The following is a 24,097-nucleotide window of genomic DNA, read 5'->3' as shown; positions in this document are numbered from 1 at the left end:
GGAATCGTTTGGACGCACTTTACGATACAGCGAACGGGTCGTTAAGTAGAGTAACCATTCATTTTTTTTGCTTTTTTCTACTCGTTCTAAAACGGTTTGATCATTCGTGTTATCTTTATCTAATGATCCTCTCATAAAAAGGAAACGATAGAGCATATCGTCACCCAATAATGAAAAGATTCAAACCCAATTTGGGGATTTGTTAATTTTATAAATTTCAATTGGATTTCAGCAAAAAATAAAAAAAAACGTTTAATGTACTCTTATTCATTTTATTTCACATACCTATAGTTTATTATTCCTCTAAAATGATTAATTTAAAAAAAAAACAAACCTTCCGCGGATGTTTGCAGGAACAGCTTCCGTATGTTCCATCGCTGCAGCACTTACGAACTGCAGCCTGCTGCTGCATCACTGCCAAACCGGTCGGCGGGTAGTGATGCTTAAACAATGACTGCACAACACATTTAGACATAATATGTCTAATTACTTATACTTTGGGGAAAAAGTTGAATAAATCACGGGTCACGGGTGGATTATTTGAACAAATTAGTGAGAGCAATCCGCTGCTGAGCCCGGTAACATCCTAAATCGGTCTTGGCTTTGTCGAGCTCAGCTTGGACGAGCCTATCGGTTGGAGCCTTTGCTTGGACCCGGCGTAAATCATCAATGGCCAGCTCGTAGTTCTGCAGACGATTGTGGGCCTGACCGCGTCGAAACAATGCCTTCACATTATCCGGATCCAGGGCCAAGGCAGCGTTGCAGGCAAATAGCACAGCCGTGGAGTCGTTCAACTTGAGAAAAACGGCCGCCTGATTCAGGCAATTGGTCAGCTGAAACTGCTCCAGAAGAGTGCGATCTTCATAGCGACGAATTTTGTTGTTGAAAAAGTTAAAGTATCGTTCGGCTTTTCGATACCGTCGGCAGGCTTCGACCCAATTCCGTTGAGCGAAGTATTGATTTCCTGCCGCTTTAATCATTTCCAAGCGAGAGAGCATTTCCGTTACCTACAATCAAAAGAAGGGAATTTAGCAGGGTATCCTTTTAAGACTCTTTAAAGACGTTTTCCTACATCAAAGTCCGCCTCAAATTTCTCCCAGTCCTTCGGAAATAACGGTAAACAATCTCCAGTCCCATCGTTATCGTTCAAACCCCAATCTTGTCCGGGCATCAACTGGCCGCAGTCTGCAATCACAATCTCCCTAGTTGGCTCGCCCTCTTCGCTGGCAAAACGTTCCATTTCTCCGATAACTCCGATTCCGCGAATAACGTAGCCGACGACCACATTGGTACCGTTCAGATGGGGACACTCCCCGGAGGTAATGAAAAACTGAGACTGATTTGTATTTGGTCTGCCCAAATTGGCCATGCTTACTGCTCCATCTTCATGCTAAAAGAAATAAAGCAGTTCTCTTAACACGCAAACCAAAAAGCAAAAAAAAAAACACCAACCAAAAGGGAAAAATTCTCATCCTCGAAGAATCGCCCATAGATGCTTTCCCCGCCGGAACCGTTGTAGTTGACGATGTCCCCTCCCTGGGACATAAACAGCGATTTAACCTTGTGGAACTTGCTGCCCCGATAGTGCAACCGGGCCCCGGTCGTGGTCGAATGGCCCCGCTCTCCGGTGCACAGGGCCCGGAAGTTTTCCGCCGTCAACGCGTGTTGATGTGACAGCGAAGAAGTGAGTGCGTGTTGCTAAAATACTCAATTAATTCTGAAGACCATTAATTGTATCTTTCTTAAATAGTTCTCTATCATTTGATTGCGTTGCAAAATTAATCATTTTGTTCCTAAGAATATTCATCGTATCTTTCGGGAATAATATTTTATCCGTTCAAGCAAAGGCACATTTAGCCAAGATGCAATATCGAACGTTACTATTAATGTAATCAGAATAGAATGATACGGAAGATTCAGCGTACAGTATTGGCTCATGCGGGTAGATAATGTTATAATGAAGCTTTTTTAATGAATATCTCAGTTTTTCAAATTTTGTTTCATTCGACGTAATGAAAGCTCACGCGAGATATGGTTATTTTTCAACCGAATGAAATTTCTTCGGAGAAGTTGAAAAATGGTTATTTTTCAACCTCAGCGCTATGTGGAATTAAAGCGTCATATAGGGTTATTTTTTCTTGTGTTTAATGTTTGGGATTTTCAAATGAAAAGAAAAGAGATTTTAGAAGTATTGAAGAAATTGCTTCTTATTTTAATTAAATTAAATTTTTGGAGGTTGGGCTGATGGGGAAATTGCACATAGTTTGGTGATTTTAATCTGTGATTTTCGTGATTTTCCTTTAAAGCTGCCGCCACACCTACAGGAAAATTTTAAGTTTCGCGTTTATGGTTTTCGACAATTTTTTCGGGAACATCTTTAATCCGATCTGACTGCAGCTTCTTTTACCATCTGAGACTGTCCAGTTGACTTGGCCTGAACCATTTCTTAGCTATGTTAGCACCGTGTTTAGCTCAATTGCTGGCTTTTCTGCCTCCTCACCGGTTCCCACTAACAGCATCCTCGATGAAAACTAGCCCCTCACAGCTTTCCGGATCTGTCCGAGGCAGATTTTCGACTGCTTTGATCAGCAAAAACTCACCATAAAAATCAGGCACTTTTGTTCCCAACCCGGAACGCGTCAGAAGAAACAGCCGCGATACTATGAACCATTTGTCTTGAATATTATCGCCTATGTGCGAGATTCCGATGAAATGTGAAGGCAAGTTTGAATGTGCTAAAAGTGAATTGAAGATTTTAAATTACAACTCAAAATTTAAATTTATTTACCAACCTTTTCCCAAACCGGATTTTCTACTCGACCGTGTTTGGGTGTAGCTTCTTCATCCGGGTCTTCTCCGCCATCATTCGGGTTTTCATTATGTACGAATGAAAAGATGCCACATCCGGATGAATATTCTCGATACTCTTTAGCCGGAACCACAACCGGGAGCGTCATTCTAGGCTTCTTCATTACAATATTGAAGTGACTTCGACGATGAACCGGCAGATCTTTTCCCGTATTTATCGCGAACTGGAAGCGGAGCTCTCACTTGGCGCACTGAAATTAATTATATTTTTGTTAGTCATCACGTTTAAAATAAATTAAGGATTTTTTTCATTACCTTTTAGAAACTCCTTCATGCTTATTCGATTTTCAAAGACAGATATACTCGAAAACATATATTAATTTAAAAAAAAATTAATTAATTAAAGAACGCGTTCACGCAAAATATCGAAAACTTACCGAGTAAGTTATTTTTACGCAACCGAAAGTTTTTTGGCGTTTTCTTTTGTTTGCATAGTTTTTGATCCTGATTTAGTATGCAACTCAAAAGATTTTCCCAATAAACTTTCAGCGTGAGTACTTTTTGACTTTGTCATGAAGCCCTGTTTGTTTCTTGTTGGCGGGTGTGAAATTATTTCATGTCAGTTTTTTTGTGCAAAGTCGCGTTTTTTGATGCTTTTCGTCGGAGTTTTTTTAAGCGTCAATGGCTTATTCACCCCTGTTATTCCCAATATTGATGATATCATCTATCGACATCTGAAAAGTGCCCGTTTGCTTGCTCAAAGTAACCGGCACTTTCCAGCCGATATGAACGGAGTATTTGGAGGTTATAAACTCCCGCCATAATGATCCAGAACTATAGTTCTTATTTTTTTTGTACTTATTTCAGATCAATTTCGACGAGTGGTTCACCGAGCTACAGCTGAAAGAGTTGATGTTCAAGTCCCACAATTTCCTGTAAGGATTCCGAAATCCTTAAGACCGGAAGTATACTGCGCCTGTCTTACGCTGTGGCATCCTTCCGAAGATCCCGTCGTTCGCGAAGTAAGTAATGTTTTTATTATGATTCCAACTAAAAAAGAACTAAAAATTCATGTTCCCATCATAATTAATTTGTATCAATTATTATTTAATTCACAGAACATTAAAAACATTTCAAGTTCGATGCGGAGCAGTTTTTGGCGTTCTTGACACCTAGGTTTTCAGCTGTAATTCCCCCTCTGTTTGCCCTACCGGAAGAAGCGATCGAAATGTCGATGTTGCTGAAGCTCATTTTAAAAACATTATTCAGTATCTTTCGGTACTGTGACAAGAAATTCGAGAGGCTGTGTCATCATTTCCCTTACCCAGCGGATAAGAATCTCCAGTGCAACCAAGACCTCGGAGGCCTCCAGTGATGGTTCAGCTGATGCACCAGAACGTTGTAGCCTGAAAAAGCTGAAGAACATCATCAAAGCTCGGAGTTATCGGTGCCAGACTACCCTCTGGATCTTGTTATCGTCTACTGTCGCAGTCTGATCCTGACACCGCAACTGTTCTCGAAACTACAGGTAAAATTTTTTTAATCGAAAAGTATCCCTGACTGAATTTGCATTCTTTCAAATTGATCTAGCTATGGAGAGCCATGACTGCGATTTTCTTCTACCCGTTAAACGGCCACCGGTTTCATTTTATGCTCAACTGTATCTTCTGGTACAACTATTCCCTGCGACTAAAAACGGATCACTTTAAGCAAAAACCGGGCGACTATTTCTATCTGCTGTTCTTCAACTGGATTCAATGCGTCTTCATCGGACTGGTGATCGATCTTCCGATCCTCATGGATCCAATGGTTCTGTCGGTGCTGTGTAAATGGTGCAAACTGAACAAGAATGGCATCGTCAATGTTTGGAACCCGTTTCAAGGCCATGTATCTCCCATGGGTACTGTGGAATGAATCTGATCCTTTCATCGGGATAGGTGCCAAAGCCGATCAGTGCAAGATTGCGGTCTTTCGGGCCCTGTGCGATTTGTACAAGCCTTCACTGGAACGAGAGAAGTTCCGCGCAACGCAAACGCAGCTGGCCCAGGTAGGCAGCATGGACGGAAACTTCGGAGATCTATACTAAATGCACGATTTGCAACCTTCACATAATACAATCTGAAAATTACCTTATTTAATTTTATTGAAAATTGTAATGTAGGGATCTCTTCATTTCGACAATTAAAACTCTTCACACCTTTTATAGTTTTCACCAATCTTAGGTACACCTTTTATTTTACACGACCACTTCTTTTCGCTACCTGCACTCAACTGACCGTTACACGTCTATCGCTTTCGGTTCTGTTAGCTTTCTCTGTCACACTCATTTTATAGCAACGAGTGACAACCTACCTAGACTATGGGTATAATATTATGGCTACACTCTACATCCCATCTCATCCCCATTAAAAAAATAAATCAAATTATAAAAACATATTTAAATAAAAGTATCATTGAAAACAAAGTAGCTCATATTGATCGTTAAAGAAAAAAAAACATAGCAATCTGAGAATAGTAGAATGACTTCTAATTTTTTCACTAGTCAGTATCATACTGATTCTCCAAGAGTTGAAACCTTCCTTTGAAGCACTGGTCCAATTGAAGATCTGAAGATAAAGCTCAAGAACCTCCTGCGAATCATTCCACAAATCGAGCTGGCTTCTTTGAGTTCCGTTTAGGTCTTTCCGTCGTGGCTGCTTTTGGGACGTCTTTGGTCGTTTTGGTGACCTTCGGCACTAATTTTGATTCAAGCTGCTCAGAATCTAAAAACGAGAAGTATAAATTAAAAGTTCTTGAACATGATTTATTTTATTCATTTTAGCTTCGAAGCTCAACTAATCAAATTAGAAAAGGTAACCTTACCGTTAGGATTCGATGATGGTTTTTCAAAGTCCTGCTCCGTTTCAGAAGTATCAACCTTGTGTGGGATTGGCCACAATTTCAAATGACTTACCGGGCGTCTATAAACCACGCCATCCTCACTAGCTACATGAACGTCAACGCCGCTCCTACGGATAACCGTGTACTTCACCGGTTGGAAACCAGGACATAATTTTCGTAAGTCATAATTCCGTATCATTACCGTATCTCCCACTTTTATGTTGGACTTCTTAGCGTGACGACGATTGTCTGCATAAATTTTTCCTTGCATTTTTCTGATTGCATCATTATCGCGCACTTCATCATCTCTGCTCCAATACGGTTCAGTTCTCAACGAGGGCAACAGATCTTTTACTGGTCTACCAGTCAGCAATTCCATTGGAGTCTTTCCAGTCACTGAATGCGGCCTTGTATTGTACGCGTAAACATACTCCTGAACTGCTTTTCGCCAGTCCTGCTTCATTACCTTGGCTATTCTCAATGCTCGCAGAATACCCTGGTTTTGTCTCTCTACCAGACCGTTCATCTGAGGCCAATACGGAATAGTGCGTATTAACCTGATATTCTTGCTAACACAGTATTCCTTAAAATCTTCACTAGCAAAAGGTGGCCCATTATCAGCACGGATAGTTTCGGGATAAGTATGAATTTTGAACATATTCTCTAGTGCTTCAACAGTATGTGCTGAATCCGTAGACTTCATTTCAATAGCAGTCAGGAACCTACTGTAATAATCGATTACCACCAAAAAGGTCGCACATTCTTTGGCGGAGAAAAAGTCTATGGCCAACTCTTGCCAAGCACGGTCTGGCATTTCTTTGCGCGTCATCGGTTCTGGTGGATGCTGCGAACTGACAGCTGCACACCCGGCACATTCTTGAATGCGATTAGCCACATCTTTGTCCATACACGGCCACCATACATTCTCTCTGAGATTTCGTTTCATTGTAACAGATCCCGGATGACCACGATGTGCGATATTTAAAGCTTTTTGTCGCAGACTCATAGGCAGCACTATTCTGTTTTCCCTTATCAAAATCCCATTTGCTATTCCTAATTCCTTGGAAAACGCTTCGTACTGGTAAAGCTCTGAAGGCCATGAACCAGACTCGACAGCTTTCATTACAGCTTGTATTATTTTATCCAGCTGCGTTTCCTTTTTGATATCTTCAAGTGTGATAGCTGTCGGCCCTTCTCCTAATTCGCAAACGTAATGTTCTGAACTCTCATCGAAAGGGTTATCTGATTGTGGACATAATCTTGAGAAACAGTCTGAAATATTTTCTGTGCCTGGAATATATTTCACAGAAAAATCATATGGCTGCAACCTCAGTGCCCAAGCCTCAGCCCTTGAACACGCACGTTTCCCCTCGTGATGTTTTCCACCATAAATGTATTCAAGGGTTTTATGGTCTGTAAAGATGGTGAAGTGCATTCCGAATAAATATGCATAAAATTTTTCTACAGCCCAAACTACCGAAAGTGCCTCTCTTTGAGTTTGAGGGTACACTCTTTCCGCTTTTGTAAGGCCCTTGGATGCATAGCTAATAATGCGAGGCTCTTTTTGTTCATTTTTCTGAACCAAGACAGCCCCAAGACCCACTGGGGATGCATCTACATACAATTCAGTAGTATCATTAGGGTCGAAATAGCCCAACCGATGAACCGTATTCGTCAACTCATCGCGCAAATCAACAAATGCATCTATTTGCTCTTGTCCAAATAATGGCACGTCTCCTCTAATGAATTTCCTTATTGGCTCAGTTCTAGTTGAGAGATGCGGTATAAATTGACCTACAAAATTAATAAGGCCCAAAAAACTTCTTGCTTCTTCCTTTGTTTCGGGTGCTCTAAAATTCTTGATGGCTTTTATTTTATCCTCAGCTGGACTTATACCACTAGTATTGATTTTGAATCCTAAAATTTCGAGCTCCTCAACTCCGAATGAACATTTGCTATGGTTCAGTGTTGCATTATTTTCTTTGAGGACGTGTAGTACCTGGTTTAACCGCCGATCATGCTCCTCGCGGGTCTTTCCGCTGACGACTATGTCGTCAATATACACCACAACACCCTCTATGCCAATCAACATTTCGCTCATTATACGTTGAAACATTTCCGGAGCACAATTGATTCCAAAGTTGAGCCTCTTAAATCTCATTAAACCTCGGCTAGTCATAAAAGTAGTTATATCTCGCGATTCTGGGTGTAATTCGACATGGTGGTAAGCAGAAGTGATATCTAACTTTGAGAATATTTTGGAGCCTTTAAATTTATTCAAAAGCGTATCAATGAGTGGCAATGGATAATGTTCTCGTTTAATCGCTTGGTTGGGATAACGCATATTTATGCAAAGTCGGACGTCATCGGTTCCTTTCGGAACGACAACCATAGGTGAAATCCACTCTGCTGGTCCATGTACTGGCTCTATCACATCGGTATCCAACATTTGTTGAATTTTCTTATCTACCTTTTCTTCCATGGCTACAGGAATCCTCAAGTAAGTTATTTTCCTTGGGACCACTGAACGATCTATTGACAGTTTTATTTGTACATTTGGAAACTTGGGAAACGCATTTTGTTTTAGGCCTACATGCTGTACATCCAATCCTACCTTCAAAACTTTCAGATCTTCAGCTGTTCTTTTGCTAAGCAAACATTTGTGTGCCCCTTGTATGACAAAAAATTCAGCATAGTTCCTTGGTTTTGATTCGTTTATCGAAATCCAGGCTTCAAATATATTGTTTATTTGCAAAGGCTTCTGAGACGCGTATGCTGTAAATACCCTGTCACATTGATGCCTCTTCTTAAATAACTTTGCATTACTATCGACAAGTTGCTTCCAAATCTCCTCGGTAACAGTATTTATTGCCGCACCAGAGTCTATTAAAAATGTTACCGGCAATTGGTCAATGAAACATGTTATAATCCCACTGCTCGATGCATTCTCCTAGCAAAATAAATCAAGACAATTTTTTTCATTTTTGTTTTATTTTGTTAAACAATTTATTATTAAAGCTTCAAACATGTAATTAGTATTATTATTTAATAATTTTAAAAAGATAATTTTGAAAATGGGATATGAATTTGTGATAACATAACAGAATATATTATACCTTAACGACAGGCAGACTATCCGTTTGACATGTTCCATTTTGATTGAAATCAGCTTCTGGACCTCCATGTAAAGCATTAGTGACCTCAGATTTTTTCCAAGTATAACGACCCGGTTGTGAAGTACCTTGGAATTTTGGACACTTGCGCAAAAAATGTCCTTTTCTCCCACATCTGTTGCAAGACGCATCTCGTGCCGAGCAACGCTGGTCGCCAACATGATGTCTCCATGATCCACATCCATCGCATTCACCGCTTTGATATCTACGTTTGAACGGTCTTCGGATCTGCTGATTATTCGTCGTTTGATAATTTCGATAATTCCGGTTTACAGATGACACAAAACCTGGCTCCGATTTGAATGGTAAAAATTTTTCTTTTTGTTTTATTAATACTTCTCGATTCATTGCGTAGTTTATCAACTCATCCAAGGTCATGACATCTTCCATCCCTTTATCCCTGATTTTTTCATCCAATGAACCAATAGTAATTTGATGCAACAACTCTTTTTCAGTACGGTCTCGAAAATCACACCGCGCAGCCTGAGTTCTCAACCGCAGAAGATATCTATTAAAGGATTCTCCGCTAGACTGGCGGAGGGAGCGAAACACTTCCAATTCAACCCTTTCATTGCGCTTGCCAACGAAGAAAGAGTTCAGTCTTTTGATGGCGTTGTCATATTCAGGAAGCTCTACAGGGGCAAACGGAACTTTAGCTGGCGGTGGATAAAATTCACCTGAAACCGGAGCCAAATGGCAGTAAATTCTCTGCAAACCTCTACCACCTCGAGCCAACATGAATAAAAGCTTCTCATTCTGCGAATCGAAATGCATCAACTGCATGACTAATTCACAAGACCTGTGCCACTCCTCCCATTCAAGACGGAGATTCGATGCATCAACAGTATCATCAAACGGTTCCAAATTGATGAATTTCCCTGCATCCATCTGAAAATTTATTTTTATTGTTGGTTTGAAAATCGTTAATAAAATGTTTTTTTTTTTTACTATTCTATGGAACACATCATGAATCAACTTAAGTCACTTAATGAGAATTCAAATCAGGAATTAAATCTAACCTCAAACTTGTTATCATTATTTTAATTAATGTGGGTATTAATTGTAACAATTTGAATTACGGTTGAAACGAAAAATAAATAATGACACTTCATGTTTTTTTTTTTATAATTTTCTTTTCAGTTTATTAAAATGCGATGATATTTTTATTGAACTCTTATTTTCATCATTAATACTTCCATGACCTCATTTTTTTTTGCCGCTTCGGTTTTTTTACCGGACTCGAATCTTTTGATTTCCTCTAAAGCAGTTTTTTTTTGTCTCTTCGGTTTGAACCGGACTCGAATCTTTTATTACTTTTATAACCTCTTTCTTCATCTTTTTAATTTTTTTTGTCTCTTCGGTCGTCAGCCGGACTTGAATCTTTTATTAATTTGTTCTTCTTCAAAATTTTCAACCGCAATTACATTACGTTACATACCCAAACTCACTTGTGACTTATATTGCTTCATAAATTCCAATATATTAACCAATAGGCCGGGCCCCATTCGCGAGCCCCAGCTTTTCAATTCATCCGCCATTTTGAGGCACCATGCATCAATTGAGAATTCGTTGGAAAAAGTTGTGGAATCACTGAATAATAATAAAAAAAACTTACCATCGTACCGACTGCGCCAAATTGTAGGGATCTCTTCATTTCGACAATTAAAACTCTTCACACCTTTTATAGTTTTCACCAATCTTAGGTACACCTTTTATTTTACACGACCACTTCTTTTCGCTACCTGCACTCAACTGACCGTTACACGTCTATCGCTTTCGGTTCTGTTAGCTTTCTCTGTCACACTCATTTTATAGCAACGAGTGACAACCTACCTAGACTATGGGTATAATATTATGGCTACACTCTACATGTAAGTTGCGATTTATTTATTAAAAACTTTGAATAAAGACATTAAATTATCATTCCTGCCTTTTTAAATCATTCATATTGAATTAAATTACTTTTTTGTACAATTTTTCGATTCTACGCAACGGCGAGAAAATAGCAAAAAACTTTGAAGTGAGTAAAGTGCACTAAACTTAACGTTGAGTTAAACACGCTTAACTTAACGTTAAGTCCCTGCACTTTTTGTCCGAGTTGCATACAAAAAAGTTGCTGCCGAGTTTTTTATTTTTACCGTGTTCGGCTGCACCAGCAAATACTTTCAAAATGGCGATTAAACATCAAGTTTTTCAACCATTTTCTGGTTATCACTCGAGAACTACTAATATGGTTGAATTTGAAACTAGAAAAATTATTGAAAAATAACCATATTGGCAGTTTTCAAACGAAGGCTTAAAAATGGTTATTTTTGAAGCGTACATGGTTAAATGGAAATGAGCGTGTGCACGCTGAGCCAGGCTAAACCATTAATGCTTGAAAAATAACCATAATCGAAGTTTTCCTGGGTTAACTCATTTAATGACTTTACCGCGAATACTCATAAAATGAGATTTTGAGAAGAACTTGGATTATGGTTATTTTTCAACCGTATTCCAAAAGGGAGATATTCAGGATAATGGTTAAAAAATAACCGTTTTCATTAAAAAAGGGGAATTGAGGACCATTCTATGCTAGATAAATCCAAACTTTTTGAATTAAATTGTAATTTTATTGCAAATTGTTCATAATATTATTCTGGGCAGCATCGAGGCCAAACCGGATGCCTTAATCCACCATCTCGAAAATTTTTCGGAACATCTCTCTCCTGCGTCAATCGTGCCAGGAAGATCCAGGGTCAATCAAAGCAGATGTTAATTTATGCTTTGTTCATATAGAATCGCGTTATCTGAAATAAATACGGGGTTATAATTTTGTGACAAAAAGGATACTAAACACTAACTGATGAACTCATACGCACCAATGATCCTCTTCATCCAGCAAATTTTCATGGGAACCGAATTAAAAAAGCAATCGGAATGGAATGCTGGTCGAGCTTTCAAGATTTTTTTTTTATTTTAGCCACTCCCTCCACTGATAACGTTATGGCCAATTCCCGTTGCTAGAGCCATCTTCACACCTGTATGTCTTCTGGGCTGGTGATCAAACATCTCCAATTGCCAGTCGTATTTCGGCGAGCTTCGTTTAGATTCCTGCAAAGAAACATTTTCCCACTGATTAACAAGCCGGTAGCTGATTTTGATTGGCATCCGTTTTTGATGCTCTTTGCAAGAGTTTTAATGAGAACGGAACTTTCGTAAAATAAAGGTTATGTTATCGGACGGAAGTATATTTTTAAACCGGCACTTACATCTGTTCCGCTGGAGCTGATTGCTTTTGGGATCTTCTCTTCAGTTCCGCGAATATAAGCTTGCCCGGAAACGACATTAGAAAAGCAATAAAAACTGAAATTAATTGCGCTGCCAAACTCGCAAACACTTTGAATTGGTTTTGAAAATCAAAACAAACATTCTCTCATTTTTATGATTGAATTTTAACCATTTTCTTTGTTTTGATCAGAACTTCTAAAATGGTTGAAATTCAACAATTGATAACGGTTGAAAAATAATAATTATCGAAGTTTATTTAGAAAAAGCATAAAACGGTTGAAAAACAGTCATAAATGGTTTAAAAAAAATGAGCGTGTGGAGACAAATATTTACTCAAAGGATAATGTTTTTTACACGCACTAGAGAAAAATCATAATAGTATGTAAATAAAAGTTATTCAAAATGCACCTACACATTTTATATCCACGGATAATCGCAATTATTTCGAGATGATAATTAATACCAAAACAAAAAAAAACAGCTCAGAAATATTTAAAAAAACCAACAGTTTCTAAAAAATACTGATTGGAAAATTGTATATTCCATAAAAAAAGTTTGTCCGAGTCCCGAGTCATAACATTCGACTTTAAAAAACATTGAAGAACAAAATGGTATTATGAGACATGGTTTCAGTAGTTGTTTTTGCTATACGAGTTTAATACTTTCCCAAGGTTGAAATTTTGATCTTTTCAGCTGTCCCATATATGGGATTTGTTTTATTTAGAAACATTTTAATCAAACCCGTTTACTTCGATTTGAACGTGAATAGCAAAAAAATGTTTTGTTTACATACGTACACAGTTCTGATTCTTATTGGAATATCGACGTCAAGCTATTTTCACTAATAATATTTTTCGAGTTAATCTCATACTTTGTTCATTAAATTTGCAGAAAATACAATGTCCTGGCTACAAGATCTAGCAGGCAAAGCGGAGAATATTTTAACGAAAATTGATCAAAATGCAGCTACCGTTTTGCACAGTGTACCGAAGCACTCGAACGGAACTGATGCTGAACCCCTAATAGAGGTCACGTCAGGTGATGGATTAGTATTGGGAGATCCGGAAGCACCAAGTTTCAGCAAACCGTCTTTCACGACAAAAGCCCCATTGGTGTTATCATCTCCGAAAAATGTATCTAGGGCTGCATCCGCAAGCCACGAGCGGAGTGTGCCTTCGGATAGTCTGCTTAACATCAACGTTGATTCCGGGTCTATGAAGTCCGAAAAGTTCAATGGATCTTCCAGGAGAAGTTCAATCAGTTCCCGGAGAGATGGGACGGTGATCGAAATAGCTGCTAAGGGTCCATCAGAAAGCTACGATGTTCACTGCTCGGTTGATAAAGAGCTGGCGGCAACAAAGATTCTTCTTGCCGAAATTAAATCAGAAAGGGACGAGTTGAAGGTAGAGTTGGAAAGTGCACTGACTGAATTGGCCAATGCCGAAGGAAAAACTAAAATTCAAGAATTGGAAGAACTCTGTCAAACTTTGCTAAAAGAGAAAAACGACTTGAATGTAAATGTTATGCAAATAGAAGAATCAAATGCAAAGTATATAAAATCCATATCGGAACTAGAATCGATAGTTTCAAAGCATAATTCAAATGAACAGGAACTGATTCAAAAACTGAACCTAGCCAAAATGGAAACCGATAATGCCAAATCCGAGTTGCAACAGTATCGGGTACGAGCCCACGCTACGCTTCAACTGAAAGAGCAAATGATCGAACAATTGAAGGAAAATTCAAATGGCACTGATAACGCAGATGAACTGAGAGACGGATCCTCCATTCCGATCCTGAAGCTTGAATTGGATCAGCTAAAAAGCGAAAGGCTCAGTCTGTTGGAGGAAATAACTTCACTCAACGAAAAGTACGAGCGAGGAAAATCATTATGGCAAACAATGGAAAATAAACTACGCGATTCGATGCATGCTGCAGAAGTAGAAGCAGCTGATTTATCGCAAAAACTGAACGTAGAAACCACGAAAGCACATCAGTTGAGTGATGATTTAAACATCCGTCAAAAAGAACTTGCGTCGGCGCGGGAGGAAGTGGTCAAACAGCGAACCACTTTTCTAATGCAGCTTCATGAAAGGTAACTATTTAGATAAATAGATATCTTCATCAAATATATTAAACATTTGAAATTTATTTAGGGATGCTGAAATCAATAAGTTGCGAAACAAAATTCACAGTCGCCGGACCGTCAGCCCATCATCGGACTTGGAGAATCGACTGTCATCTCTCACCCAATCACTGGTGCAGAAACAGTCGTCTTTAGAATCAATAACGGCTGAAAGAAATGCGCTGAAACTTCAGCTTGAAAAACTTGATGTGAGCTTTATGGTTTGTTTTGAATTATGGTTACTTTATTTTGTTACTGTCGATTTTAGGCGCAATACAGGAGCACCGTGACACAGATTAGACAGCAAAGGGTTCCGTATATGAGCTCCAACGAAACTGATGATGGTAAGCCGTTTTCAAACACGTTCAACGTTCAAAAAGTCATCAAATCCTTCCAAAACATTTTTCAGCAAAATCCCAAGTTCCCAATTTCATGGTCGAAAACCCTTTCGACAATAAAGTAGCCAGACGAGTTAAGCGAGCCTATTCTTCGCTGGACTCAATCGGAATCCGGCTGGGAGTGTTTCTGAGACGTTATCCACTGATTCGGATACTGGTTATCGTGTACGTGGCCGTGCTGCATCTGTGGGTTATGTTTGTTCTTCTGTCATCAACGCCGACCTAGCTGCATTCCTGAAAATTAAAGAAAAAAAACATTAAAGAATATATTATGTTTATTTATACAGATTATTTTAGCATTTCAGCATCGCATGTCATACCTGTACTTTTTTTTATCGTTAACATTATTAAATGTTGATTTTACTTGGGGTATCTAAATCAAATGATTTTTTATTACTTCTTGATTCTATAACGTTTTTTAAATAATTATCTTATATTTTGAACTTAAAAAAACGTTTAGTTATAATCAATACTCCTGCGTGTTACGCTTTTTTATCAGGCGAATACATGCGTGATCTCGCAAACCATTCGTAATCACTATGATATGATCGTGTCGTGCGTACCAATGAAAGATGCACGTATAAGACTGTCTGATGGGAAGAAAATTTTATGTGCGATTTCTCAATTTACTCCATTATTTACCCTTGAGATAATAAAAATAATTTCCTATTATTAAGTACCCTCATAAAAATTTTCTTTCCGTGCCAACGTGCGATGTTATCTGAAAAACTTCACCCAACTGTGCAACTGGCATCACGGTTTTCTTAAAGCGATTTTGTTTTTGTTTTTATTCAAAATTTTCATAAACAGTGGGTGGTTTTTCAATTTTTTCAGTGAAAATCATGAGTTATTAGTTAGAAAATTAGTTACCATTTGAAAAACTGCTAGCTTTTCGATTAAACCATAATGGATTTCGACAGCCCGGATGTCGAAAAGGATTTTCCCGGTTTGTATGCATCGGAAACGGCTGGCAAAAGCAAAAAGGATGAAAAAGATTGTAAGGCGTAGTTTTGTTTTTATTAATAGATACATATGCCGAATGCTCGAAAATTTTATTTTTATTTTTTAGTTCCCGAAGCAGAAATAGAAGGGTTTAGCAAAAAAGAGCTCCTGATAGGACGCCGTAAGGACAAAAAGGAAAAGAAAACGGCCTACGCCACTTTGGAAGGCGAAAGTTCCCCGGAGGAAGAACCGGAAACTAAGTAAGATTTTAACTTTTAATTTCGTTCTCCATTTGAATTTTTATGTTCTGTAATTTGCAGAAGTCCGTCAAAGTCTAAAAAGTCGAAGGCTTTTAAATTTCCCTCGAAAAGCAAGGAAAAGCGCGAAAAGTCAAGGGAAAAAGAAAAGGACAAACCGGAAATAGCTAAAGCAGAGGAAGTAAAGCCTCCTGAGAAGCACGAAAAGGAGAAGGAAAAAAAGAAAGACAAGGACAAAAAGGATAAAGATAAGAAAGATAAATCCAAAGATAAGAAGGACAAAAAGTTAAAACAATGCGGCGCCAGCGAAGAAGTTCTGGAGCTAGGAGATGCCCAGCCGATTTTTGGAGTATCGCTTGGTTTGGCCGTTGAAAGAAGTCGATGCCATGACAGCGTTAATTTACCTCTGGTCGTTAGAGATTGCATCGATTATCTGCAGGAACATGGCTTGCACAGCGACCAGCTGTATAAAGTCGATGTTGTGAAGACTAAACTACAGCAGCTGAAAAAGTCCTACAACAATCGTGAGGGAAGCAGTTTGGGCGATTTTGATGTTCCTGCTGCCTGTGGTTTGTTAAAACTCTTTCTAGCAGAACTTCCGGAACCAATTTTGACAACAGACCTCTCTACTCGTTTCGAAGAAGCAGCCTCCCATTCTCAAGTATCTCAACAAGAAGAAGAACTTGTTGGTTTAGTCGATCAGCTGCCCAGTTGCAACAGGACCCTTCTGGCCTGGGTTATTTTGCATTTAGATGCTGTCACACAGAACGAAACGCACACGAAAATGAACGCTCAGAATGTGGCCATGTTGCTGAGCCCGACCTTGCAGATGTCCCACAGACTGTTCGTGGCCATCATGTGCCATTGTAATACTCTGTTTGCCGATACACAGTTGCTAAAGTAAGTTGAAACCCCCCTTTTCACTAATTCTTACAAGATATTCTAGCACATTATCAATGGATTTAAAAAAAATTAATCAGATCCTCATTATTTTTAATTTCTCAACTACTGAACATAGGTAATCAGCAACATTGATTGTTACCGGCTCTCAGATACGTGCTTGTTACTTTCACCAGAAAGCTGTCAATATTCATTAAAATTACAAGATATTTAGTAGGTTTTACTGGAAGATTAATAACATTTACCCTATTTCGGTAACCTTTATTGAATAAACTGTAAATTAAAGGTACTAAATAGAAAGATTCCTATTTCGCTAACAAAATAACAGACGCGGATAAAGCCGTTCTTTGATAGGAACGAAAAAATGAATCTAATTTTTTTTATTTTGTATCGCTTCATTTCTTGAAGTTTTAACAGAAACGAAAACGATTAACAAACAAAAGACAAACAAAAACCACTAACAAAAAAAAGACGAGAAAAATGAACTTCATCAAGAAAGACAACAAAAAATGTTCACAAAAAGACAGCAAATAACACTACATCAATGATAGGGGAGATGAGGGCATAACGAGCATCCAGGGCATAATGAGCACTACGCTTTTCTACGAAAGTACGTATTTTCTTAAATAAATTTTCATGAGGATTTGTTTCGTACTTCCTATAGTATTAATTTTTCACAAAAAAAGGAATCTCCTTATCATCTTTACAGAGATATTTAAAAAAAACTAGCTTGGTTCTCAAGTTACGAAAATATTATAATTTTTGAGCACCCCGAAATAAGCTCTTATGATCTTAAAATAACCTTGATCTATAATGTACGCACTGCAACATGATGTACACATTGTTTCTCAATTTTTACCATCATAAAATTTTTGATTTTTCACTTTTATCAATTTTAAATTAAGTTTTTACTTAAATTTGTTGACTAGGGGCATATAGAGCACCATATTATCGAGGCATAATGAGCATTTTCTGCCGTAGAATCTAGCAGCGAATTAAAATTGATTTATAGCGCCACACCAGTTTTCATCCGACGATTTAGCCTATTGGTAAGGTGTCGGAGAGGTAATCAAAAGACTAGAGTTAGATTTCTGTTCGAGGTGATTATTTTCCATTTACAATTCATGATCGATTTTTTTATTGTTACATTATACGGCTAGTAGCATCATCCTCCGAACAAAGCACATAATGTATGAGCGTGTGTAAATTGTTTGTATTCTACAAACAGACCTAGATTATTTTGTTATTGCTTTGTTTGATGAATCTACGACTCACCTGACTTCATCGAATTGAATTCGCTGCTAGATTCCCCGGCAGAAAACGCCCATCTTGCCCTGATTAATGGTGCTCATACTGCCTCAGGGGGGTTTCTCATTATGCCCCTACAGTGGCTGGTTTTCAGCTTTTGGCAAAAATTTTTAAAATGCATTTTTGAACGTTTTCATTTATTTTTCACGTTTCAGCCCGTTAGGGAATAGACTTTTCAAGTGTCTGAAGACGAAACAATAATGTAACCTCCATATTATAGCTATTTTCTATGGTTAAATAACCGTTTTCCTTAAGGTGGCCATTATGCCCCCATCTCCCCTATAAAAATTTACAACAAGTACATAGCAGGGAGAACAGAGGATAAAAATCAAATGCTGGGACTAAAAATTATTGCTAGCGAAGAACCGTTTCCGGAAATTCGACCTTGACACATATGCCAACTGGAGAACAGCTTTTATTCTGGAGCCACTTTGATCGAAATACAATAACGTACTAGATGCGATCACCGTTAATTTACCAACCACAAGCGCTGTGCACAAGTGAATTGTGACACTTAATTAAACAAACTTCACTCGATAAAGCTATTGGAAGCCTGTGGGTTATTTGTGATAATATTTTTTGAGTTTGTATGGGAACTTCTATTTTTATTTTGCAATACCCTCTGCCCTAATTAAGTATCTACAAGACTAGACGCGTATTTAGCGACATTCAACAATCGAGTCTAGCATTGGAAACAAATGTGTTTTTATCAACACGTATCGTAAACATTTCCATCACTTCACAGTGTAAGATTCACTCCGTTGAATACTGATTATTATTTCGGAAGATGCTGCCCATACTATCCACGTAAGATAAAACAACCTCTCAATGCTCTTGCTAGCTAGCCGAGTTGATTTTGTTATACCTTCTGTGCAAACAACAGAGATAACGTGGCTACCCTTTGGTGACAGAGTCTAGCGACACAATTTTTGAACGTTAATTGTTCTCACCTTTCGCGGACATTCTTATTTGTTTGATCGTTTCCGTTGACGCGATGAAACGGTTAAAGCTGAGCGTTCTGTCGCGTATTTTTGTGAAGTAATTTAATCAATTTTCGATACGTTAACTATGGTAAGTTTCGTTGTGTTTCTTTCAGATATGTTCCTCCCATCACAGCGTCTAGCCCCAATTTGCCGGAAACACCGGACGAAATTTCCACCGAGCTCAAGAAACAGGAAAGCTTGTTGGCGCAGATTCACGCAGAAATGAACGCAGGTTTTGTGACGAAAAAGCGCGAAGAACAGCTTTGGGAAGTTCAGCGAATTATAACGCAGCTTAAGGTATCTTAGTTCGTTTATAAAAATAATGTTCTTTGATCAATTTCGGTTTATTATTTTAGAGAAAACTGCGTTCGTTTGAAAAGAAATCAGACTGCACTCAGAAAAGTTTGGACGACACCGTTGATGGAGATATTTCAATGGATCTGAATAAAGCTAAGCTGTCCTGTTCTGATGATGAATCATCAATCAAAACCGTCACTGGTGTTTCAACGACTTCTGCGACCAATACTGAAACGAAAAATACTCCTCAAGAAACTCCGGAAGATGTTACATTAGTAGAACAAAAGAAAATCGAGGTAGACGCAGTCGAGCAAACCGAGCCAGAGAAACCGGTTGTTGCTGAATCGGCGCCCATAAGTGACACTGTTACCGTAACAGATAATGGATTCATGTTGCTTCCGAAAAATCATCCCGACTATCTCACGTTGATTAAGCTTCAGTTAGAGAACCAGGAGCTATTGAACTGGAAGGCTCAACTTCAGGCACGTATTAATGCCGAACGAGCGGAAATAGTCCGCATGAGGAAGTTGCTGGTAACGGATAACGGGATTACAACGCATGGTCCAAGCAGTTTGGATTGCTCTGTAGGCGACAATGACGATTATGAACGGCTGGTAGCGCATTATGCGAAAGAAAATGCCCTTCTTGAGCAAAAGCGACAAATATTAGCCAAAGAAATTTTTGAGGAAAACAAAAATCTTATTCAAATGCAAGTAGAACTTGCTCTCAATCGTTATAAAATATAAACCTTGAAGTTTACTTAAAGTGAACCGACAAAACAGTATCTCTCAATGTGTTGATAAATGTTCAATAAATAGTGGAAATATCTTATCTCAAAAAGATTCATGTTTTATTCTATTCGTTTGAATGTTTAAAAATTAATCGATCTACGATACAATCCTGAATTTATAATTTGAAACTTACAACACACAAACATACAACACAAAATTCAAGGGTCAGTTAAATTTAAAACGCACATGGACACAACACAAACATTCAGTAGAGAAATAGAAAATGGCATGACTACACGCAGGCATTGTACTCGGCCACCTTGGCCACAATCAGCTCGATGTCTTCCTTGCAGTGGATCCCAATGTCGTGCAGATCTTTCTCCGACAGGGTTAGGAACACCTCGAAATCTATCTCTTCTTCGCTGAAAATGCGAGCATACTTGCCCAGATCCATATCGAGTAGTATGTTTGAAACGGAAATGCGATGCTCCAGTTGTCGTTTGGCCAACGGAGTTCCGATCGTGTGGAACGTCTTTCGCCGGTCTCCATTGCTCAGTTGAGGAGGCCTGCAAATGAGTTGAAAAATGATGTTAGATAGGTGACTCAAGTTTTTTCATTAAATTCGCAATATAAATGTTGTGAACATTGTTTAGTATGATGAAACTTAACTGTTCAGTATTTTGAAACTTCAATCATTTATGCTTAAACCAAATTAAACAATAGGAAATTGGAAAAAGTTGCAACAGTTCAATATGAACACGAAATTGTCAAATTACTCGCCAAACCATACTCCGCTTACATTTTGAACTTAGGATAATCCATCGCCGACAAGCCTTTGGCTGGTGGTTTGACTCTCGGTGTATTGGTGCGAGGCGCCATTCCAAAGTTCTTGTTCAGAGCAATCGGTGAGATGTCCGGCGAAATCATGTTTCGATTGTTCAAGTTGGGCGAGAAGCTGCGTCTGCGGTCGCTGGAAAGCCGAGCTTGTTTGTAGGCTTCGAACGAGATGTCCTGAACCTCCAGTGAATTCGGAGACAGCCGGAATATTTTCGGCGATGGACGGTGTGCCGTTTTGGATTCTGCAACTGAGTTTGGGGAATAAGAAACGGCTACCAGTTTATTTAAAGTAAAACGTACCTTTGTCACGAGACATTTTTATATTTCACACAAAACACAAAATTAACTAGCTATTGTTCTCCGATTGGTAATCGATTATTATCTTCGGTGTATTGCAAGTGTGTCTATTATTATTCCTACAGGAAGTTCGAGCGAGCTGTTCTGTTGGCAATGGTTTGCTATAAATACTCACTTAAGCCTTAAAGCCTTTTCAACTTCAGCAGACAGCTGTTTGTTTTTTAAAACATTATTACGACTTTTTTTTCAAAATGAAACTATTGAAATTTCTGTATATGATAAATTTCAAAATTCTGTTGAAAATTTCGTTTGGAGTCTGAATTCGATACACTTTTTTAAGATAATCATGAAATCTAAAAGTCGAAATCTGAATTTTGAATTTCATTCTGGACTCCAATTTATGAATTTTGAATCAAAGTTAAAATGTGAATTTTGTATTCTTATTTGGAAATTCTGAATCCGAAATTTTGCATGCAGAATTCTGCATCTGAATTTTGAATTTTGATTTCTGAATCTGTTCCATATCTGAAAAAGTCCCGTATCTATTCAAACACATGCCTCCAAAATTCGAATTTCGTTGATCAAAGGTTTCTAAGGGAATTGGACCAGTATTTTCTCAAATGCGTGTGTGAAATTTACGAAATGATCCTCAAATAGCCTTTTTGTGACATGTCAACTGTATCCGCCATTTCATGAATATGAAAATGAAATATGTATGAAAATCACAAAATGGAATATAATCGTAAATAATTTTTTGTAGTTTGGAAATTGTTGAAATGTATAATTATTATTATTGAAATTTAAACTCAGAACAACTTAAAGCTTACTCACAAAGGATTGTTTTAGGAATTTTTTTTTCACTATAAAAAAATTCTTCCTACTGTATTTACTTTACTAAATATCTAGATAAATTCAAGCTACGTATGATTTTTGGGGTAACTTTGGTAACCTCAACATCTTCAAAATTATTGTTATGGTGCCATTTAGCACAGAAACGCATACCGTCAACTGGGGCAACATGCAACACTTTTCAAATTCAAAGGCTTTTAGAATCTTCATGCTTACAGATAATCATACCTCTTGTACATCAAAAGTTTTAAGGTTGATGGACCACCAAACTGACGTAGTCAGAAAAATTATTGGTTTTACCAGTTATTTTTAAATTTACAAAAACATACGATTTTCACCCTACTAAGAAAAAGGGGTAAGTTGCAACAAACTCTGTAATTAATGAAAAATCTAATGAAAACGTTTGAAAATTTAAAATTTTTGATATATTTGTGATGTCATAATGCATAAAGCACCAATTGCTGTAATATTTGGTTTTGTTCGAATTAAATTTTACATTTTTTCTGTCAAAAATGTTTCTAAGAAAAAAGTGTAAATCTGCTGCATACATTTAGGGGTAAAAATATACTACAAAATATTCTATTATCTTAAATCATGTAAATAAATCTTCGATTGGATGAAATTTTAATGTTAACAAACGCATAATACAAAACAATTATATCCGAGCATATGGAAACGCGATTTATGAGATTTAGTTCTGATTCGCAATTTGTTGCATTCTGCCCCAGTCAGCTAACTAAATTATAAAAATATTTATTTAAAAAAAATTGATTATTGTCCGTTATTGATCATTAAGCAAATCCGTCATACGAGGTAAAGTTTTTTACGGCATCGAAAAATGTGAAAATTTGAACATCTATTGTTCAATTCTTTAATTTTTTTATAAGAATCAAAAATTAAAAAAAAAGTCTTTCACGATGTTAAAAACTATGTCATCATCAATTTGTTATCATTCAATGATAACTTTATTACAGTATATTGAAATAAAAATTGAATGAGTGTTGTGGTATACAAATGTTGCATCTAACTCTGCTTTTGCATGATGCCCGGTTTGACGGTAAACATTTATAGCAGTAATTTTTGTGAGGAATAAATTGATTTTTTCAACGTTTTTTTCTTCAAAATCTTTTATAATCATAAGATGGACAATGTTGCTGCATGTATCTAGGGATAAAATTTATAAACATTTCTCATTTTTTTTTTTTTGAAATTTTGCCTTCTTGCAATTAGCTAGGTCTTCGCACTGTTCCCATGTTCTGTTTTTCTTCAAATTGAACCATTTGATTGGATTTTAGCCATTTTTACTATATGGGCTTTCTCATGGAAAATCACTTTTTTTTTCGTATCCAAAACTTTTCACCAAATGACCATAAAAATAACAATCAAACTAAACCTAAATAAAGAAAAAAAGTTGAACTTTCATATTACACAACCCATTTGATTCTAAATGTTTACATTTGATCAGGAAAGACATAAATGCGGGAAAATTCCGCAATTCATACTCTAAGAGGCCCCCTTGACTTGTATTAAAGTGAAAATATTCAAGATATTATTTCATGGGGGAGGGGGCCCTTAGCTGGTTTATTTTCTGTTTTGATTCCAATTTTTACTTTTTAGTTAATTTTAGTAATTTTAGGTTTTTACTTTCTTTCTCAGATTCCTTGAACAATGCAGTATGATTAAAGTAATAATAAACTGATGAAGAGAATAACTGATGAAGAGAATTTATTTATCAGCCTTATCGGTGAAAAGTGATGTTCTTTTTAGTAAGAACATCTTAAGGTTATTTAGTTGACGATCAGACTTGGTTCAAGGAGGACGTGTTATCGTTCAAGCTCTAAGATAAAGCTTTTTTGCAAGTTGTGGTTTTAATTGTTCTAACTTCTTTTCGACGGACCACGTGTTTCAAAATGGCTGACAGCCTGGTAAGAAATACGTTATTGTTCTGGTTTCCGGACGGTGCTGCTGGTCCATCTCTGGTAGAGGTGGCCAGATTTGTTAAAGCCTTCGATGCCGATAGAAACACCATGGAAACGACGTAC

At 37.6% G+C, this 24,097-nt stretch overlaps 5 protein-coding genes across 6 annotated transcripts; 2 read left to right on the top strand and 3 right to left on the bottom strand.

Moving 5' to 3' along the window:
* Nucleotides 1–314: 314 nt before the first annotated feature.
* On the bottom strand, nucleotides 315–2,957 carry LOC129753020 (peptidyl-prolyl cis-trans isomerase D-like). The gene is made up of 5 exons (XM_055748814.1): nucleotides 2,789–2,957; nucleotides 2,515–2,735; nucleotides 1,453–1,698; nucleotides 1,073–1,390; nucleotides 315–1,007 (listed from the first exon to the last, which is right to left on the bottom strand). Exons 1-5 carry the CDS (start codon nucleotides 2,955–2,957, stop codon nucleotides 537–539), a joined length of 1,425 nt encoding a protein of 474 aa, XP_055604789.1. The 3' UTR covers nucleotides 315–536.
* Nucleotides 2,958–4,679: 1,722 nt separating this feature from the next.
* On the bottom strand, nucleotides 4,680–10,726 carry LOC129751387 (uncharacterized protein K02A2.6-like). The gene is made up of 4 exons (XM_055746868.1): nucleotides 10,477–10,726; nucleotides 8,805–9,749; nucleotides 5,671–8,638; nucleotides 4,680–5,570 (listed from the first exon to the last, which is right to left on the bottom strand). Exons 1-4 carry the CDS (start codon nucleotides 10,513–10,515, stop codon nucleotides 5,446–5,448), a joined length of 4,077 nt encoding a protein of 1,358 aa, XP_055602843.1. The 5' UTR covers nucleotides 10,516–10,726; the 3' UTR covers nucleotides 4,680–5,445.
* A 2,203-nt stretch (nucleotides 10,727–12,929) lies between these two features.
* On the top strand, nucleotides 12,930–15,037 carry LOC129751391 (golgin-84). The gene is made up of 4 exons (XM_055746871.1): nucleotides 12,930–14,226; nucleotides 14,288–14,465; nucleotides 14,525–14,600; nucleotides 14,666–15,037. Exons 1-4 carry the CDS (start codon nucleotides 13,031–13,033, stop codon nucleotides 14,878–14,880), a joined length of 1,665 nt encoding a protein of 554 aa, XP_055602846.1. The 5' UTR covers nucleotides 12,930–13,030; the 3' UTR covers nucleotides 14,881–15,037.
* A 391-nt stretch (nucleotides 15,038–15,428) lies between these two features.
* On the top strand, nucleotides 15,429–20,181 carry LOC129751388 (ralA-binding protein 1). Its single transcript, XM_055746869.1, has 5 exons — nucleotides 15,429–15,651; nucleotides 15,724–15,856; nucleotides 15,917–16,753; nucleotides 19,158–19,341; nucleotides 19,401–20,181. Exons 1-5 carry the CDS (start codon nucleotides 15,561–15,563, stop codon nucleotides 20,085–20,087), a joined length of 1,932 nt encoding a protein of 643 aa, XP_055602844.1. The 5' UTR covers nucleotides 15,429–15,560; the 3' UTR covers nucleotides 20,088–20,181.
* LOC129751393 (ankyrin repeat and SAM domain-containing protein 6-like) lies at nucleotides 20,166–21,347 on the bottom strand. 2 transcript variants are annotated; one of them, XM_055746876.1, is made up of 3 exons: nucleotides 21,210–21,347; nucleotides 20,872–21,157; nucleotides 20,166–20,638 (listed from the first exon to the last, which is right to left on the bottom strand). In XM_055746876.1, the coding sequence occupies exons 1-3, from the start codon at nucleotides 21,223–21,225 to the stop codon at nucleotides 20,365–20,367; spliced, it is 576 nt and encodes a 191-aa protein (XP_055602851.1). In that variant the 5' UTR covers nucleotides 21,226–21,347; the 3' UTR covers nucleotides 20,166–20,364. The 2 variants fall into 2 exon arrangements, with proteins under 2 accessions (XP_055602851.1, XP_055602852.1); XM_055746877.1 differs by having other exon boundaries at nucleotides 20,872–21,151.
* Between the last annotated feature and the right edge of the window lie 2,750 nt (nucleotides 21,348–24,097).

Source organism: Uranotaenia lowii, chromosome 3, assembly GCF_029784155.1.
Source record: "Uranotaenia lowii strain MFRU-FL chromosome 3, ASM2978415v1, whole genome shotgun sequence".
NCBI lineage: Eukaryota > Metazoa > Arthropoda > Insecta > Diptera > Culicidae > Uranotaenia > Uranotaenia lowii.
This window is presented reverse-complemented; position numbering and strand designations above follow the sequence as displayed.

Excerpts from the sequence above, each read along its gene's own strand:
- LOC129751387 (XM_055746868.1), bottom strand. The coding sequence starts at position 10,515 with ATGAAGAGATCCCTACAATTTGGCGCAGTCGGTACGATG. Across the intron at positions 8,639-8,804 it reads ATAGTCTGCCTGTCGTTAAG|GAGAATGCATCGAGCAGTGG; the intron begins GTATAATATATT and ends TTATTTTGCTAG. Across the intron at positions 5,571-5,670 it reads ACCATCATCGAATCCTAACG|ATTCTGAGCAGCTTGAATCA; the intron begins GTAAGGTTACCT and ends TCTCGTTTTTAG.
- LOC129751388 (XM_055746869.1), top strand. The coding sequence starts at position 15,561 with ATGGATTTCGACAGCCCGGATGTCGAAAAGGATTTTCCCGGTTTGTAT. Across the intron at positions 15,857-15,916 it reads GAGGAAGAACCGGAAACTAA|AAGTCCGTCAAAGTCTAAAA; the intron begins GTAAGATTTTAA and ends TGTAATTTGCAG. Across the intron at positions 19,342-19,400 it reads GAATTATAACGCAGCTTAAG|AGAAAACTGCGTTCGTTTGA; the intron begins GTATCTTAGTTC and ends TTATTATTTTAG.
- LOC129751393 (XM_055746876.1), bottom strand. Across the intron at positions 20,639-20,871 it reads GATTATCCTAAGTTCAAAAT|GCCTCCTCAACTGAGCAATG; the intron begins GTAAGCGGAGTA and ends ACTCATTTGCAG.
- LOC129751391 (XM_055746871.1), top strand. The coding sequence starts at position 13,031 with ATGTCCTGGCTACAAGATCTAGCAGGCAAAGCGGAGAATATTTTAACG. Across the intron at positions 14,227-14,287 it reads CTAATGCAGCTTCATGAAAG|GGATGCTGAAATCAATAAGT; the intron begins GTAACTATTTAG and ends AAATTTATTTAG. Across the intron at positions 14,601-14,665 it reads CTCCAACGAAACTGATGATG|CAAAATCCCAAGTTCCCAAT; the intron begins GTAAGCCGTTTT and ends AACATTTTTCAG.
- LOC129753020 (XM_055748814.1), bottom strand. The coding sequence starts at position 2,957 with ATGACGCTCCCGGTTGTGGTTCCGGCTAAAGAGTATCGAGAATATTCA. Across the intron at positions 1,391-1,452 it reads ATGAGAATTTTTCCCTTTTG|CATGAAGATGGAGCAGTAAG; the intron begins GTTGGTGTTTTT and ends TATTTCTTTTAG. Across the intron at positions 1,008-1,072 it reads AATTTGAGGCGGACTTTGAT|GTAACGGAAATGCTCTCTCG; the intron begins GTAGGAAAACGT and ends TTTTGATTGTAG.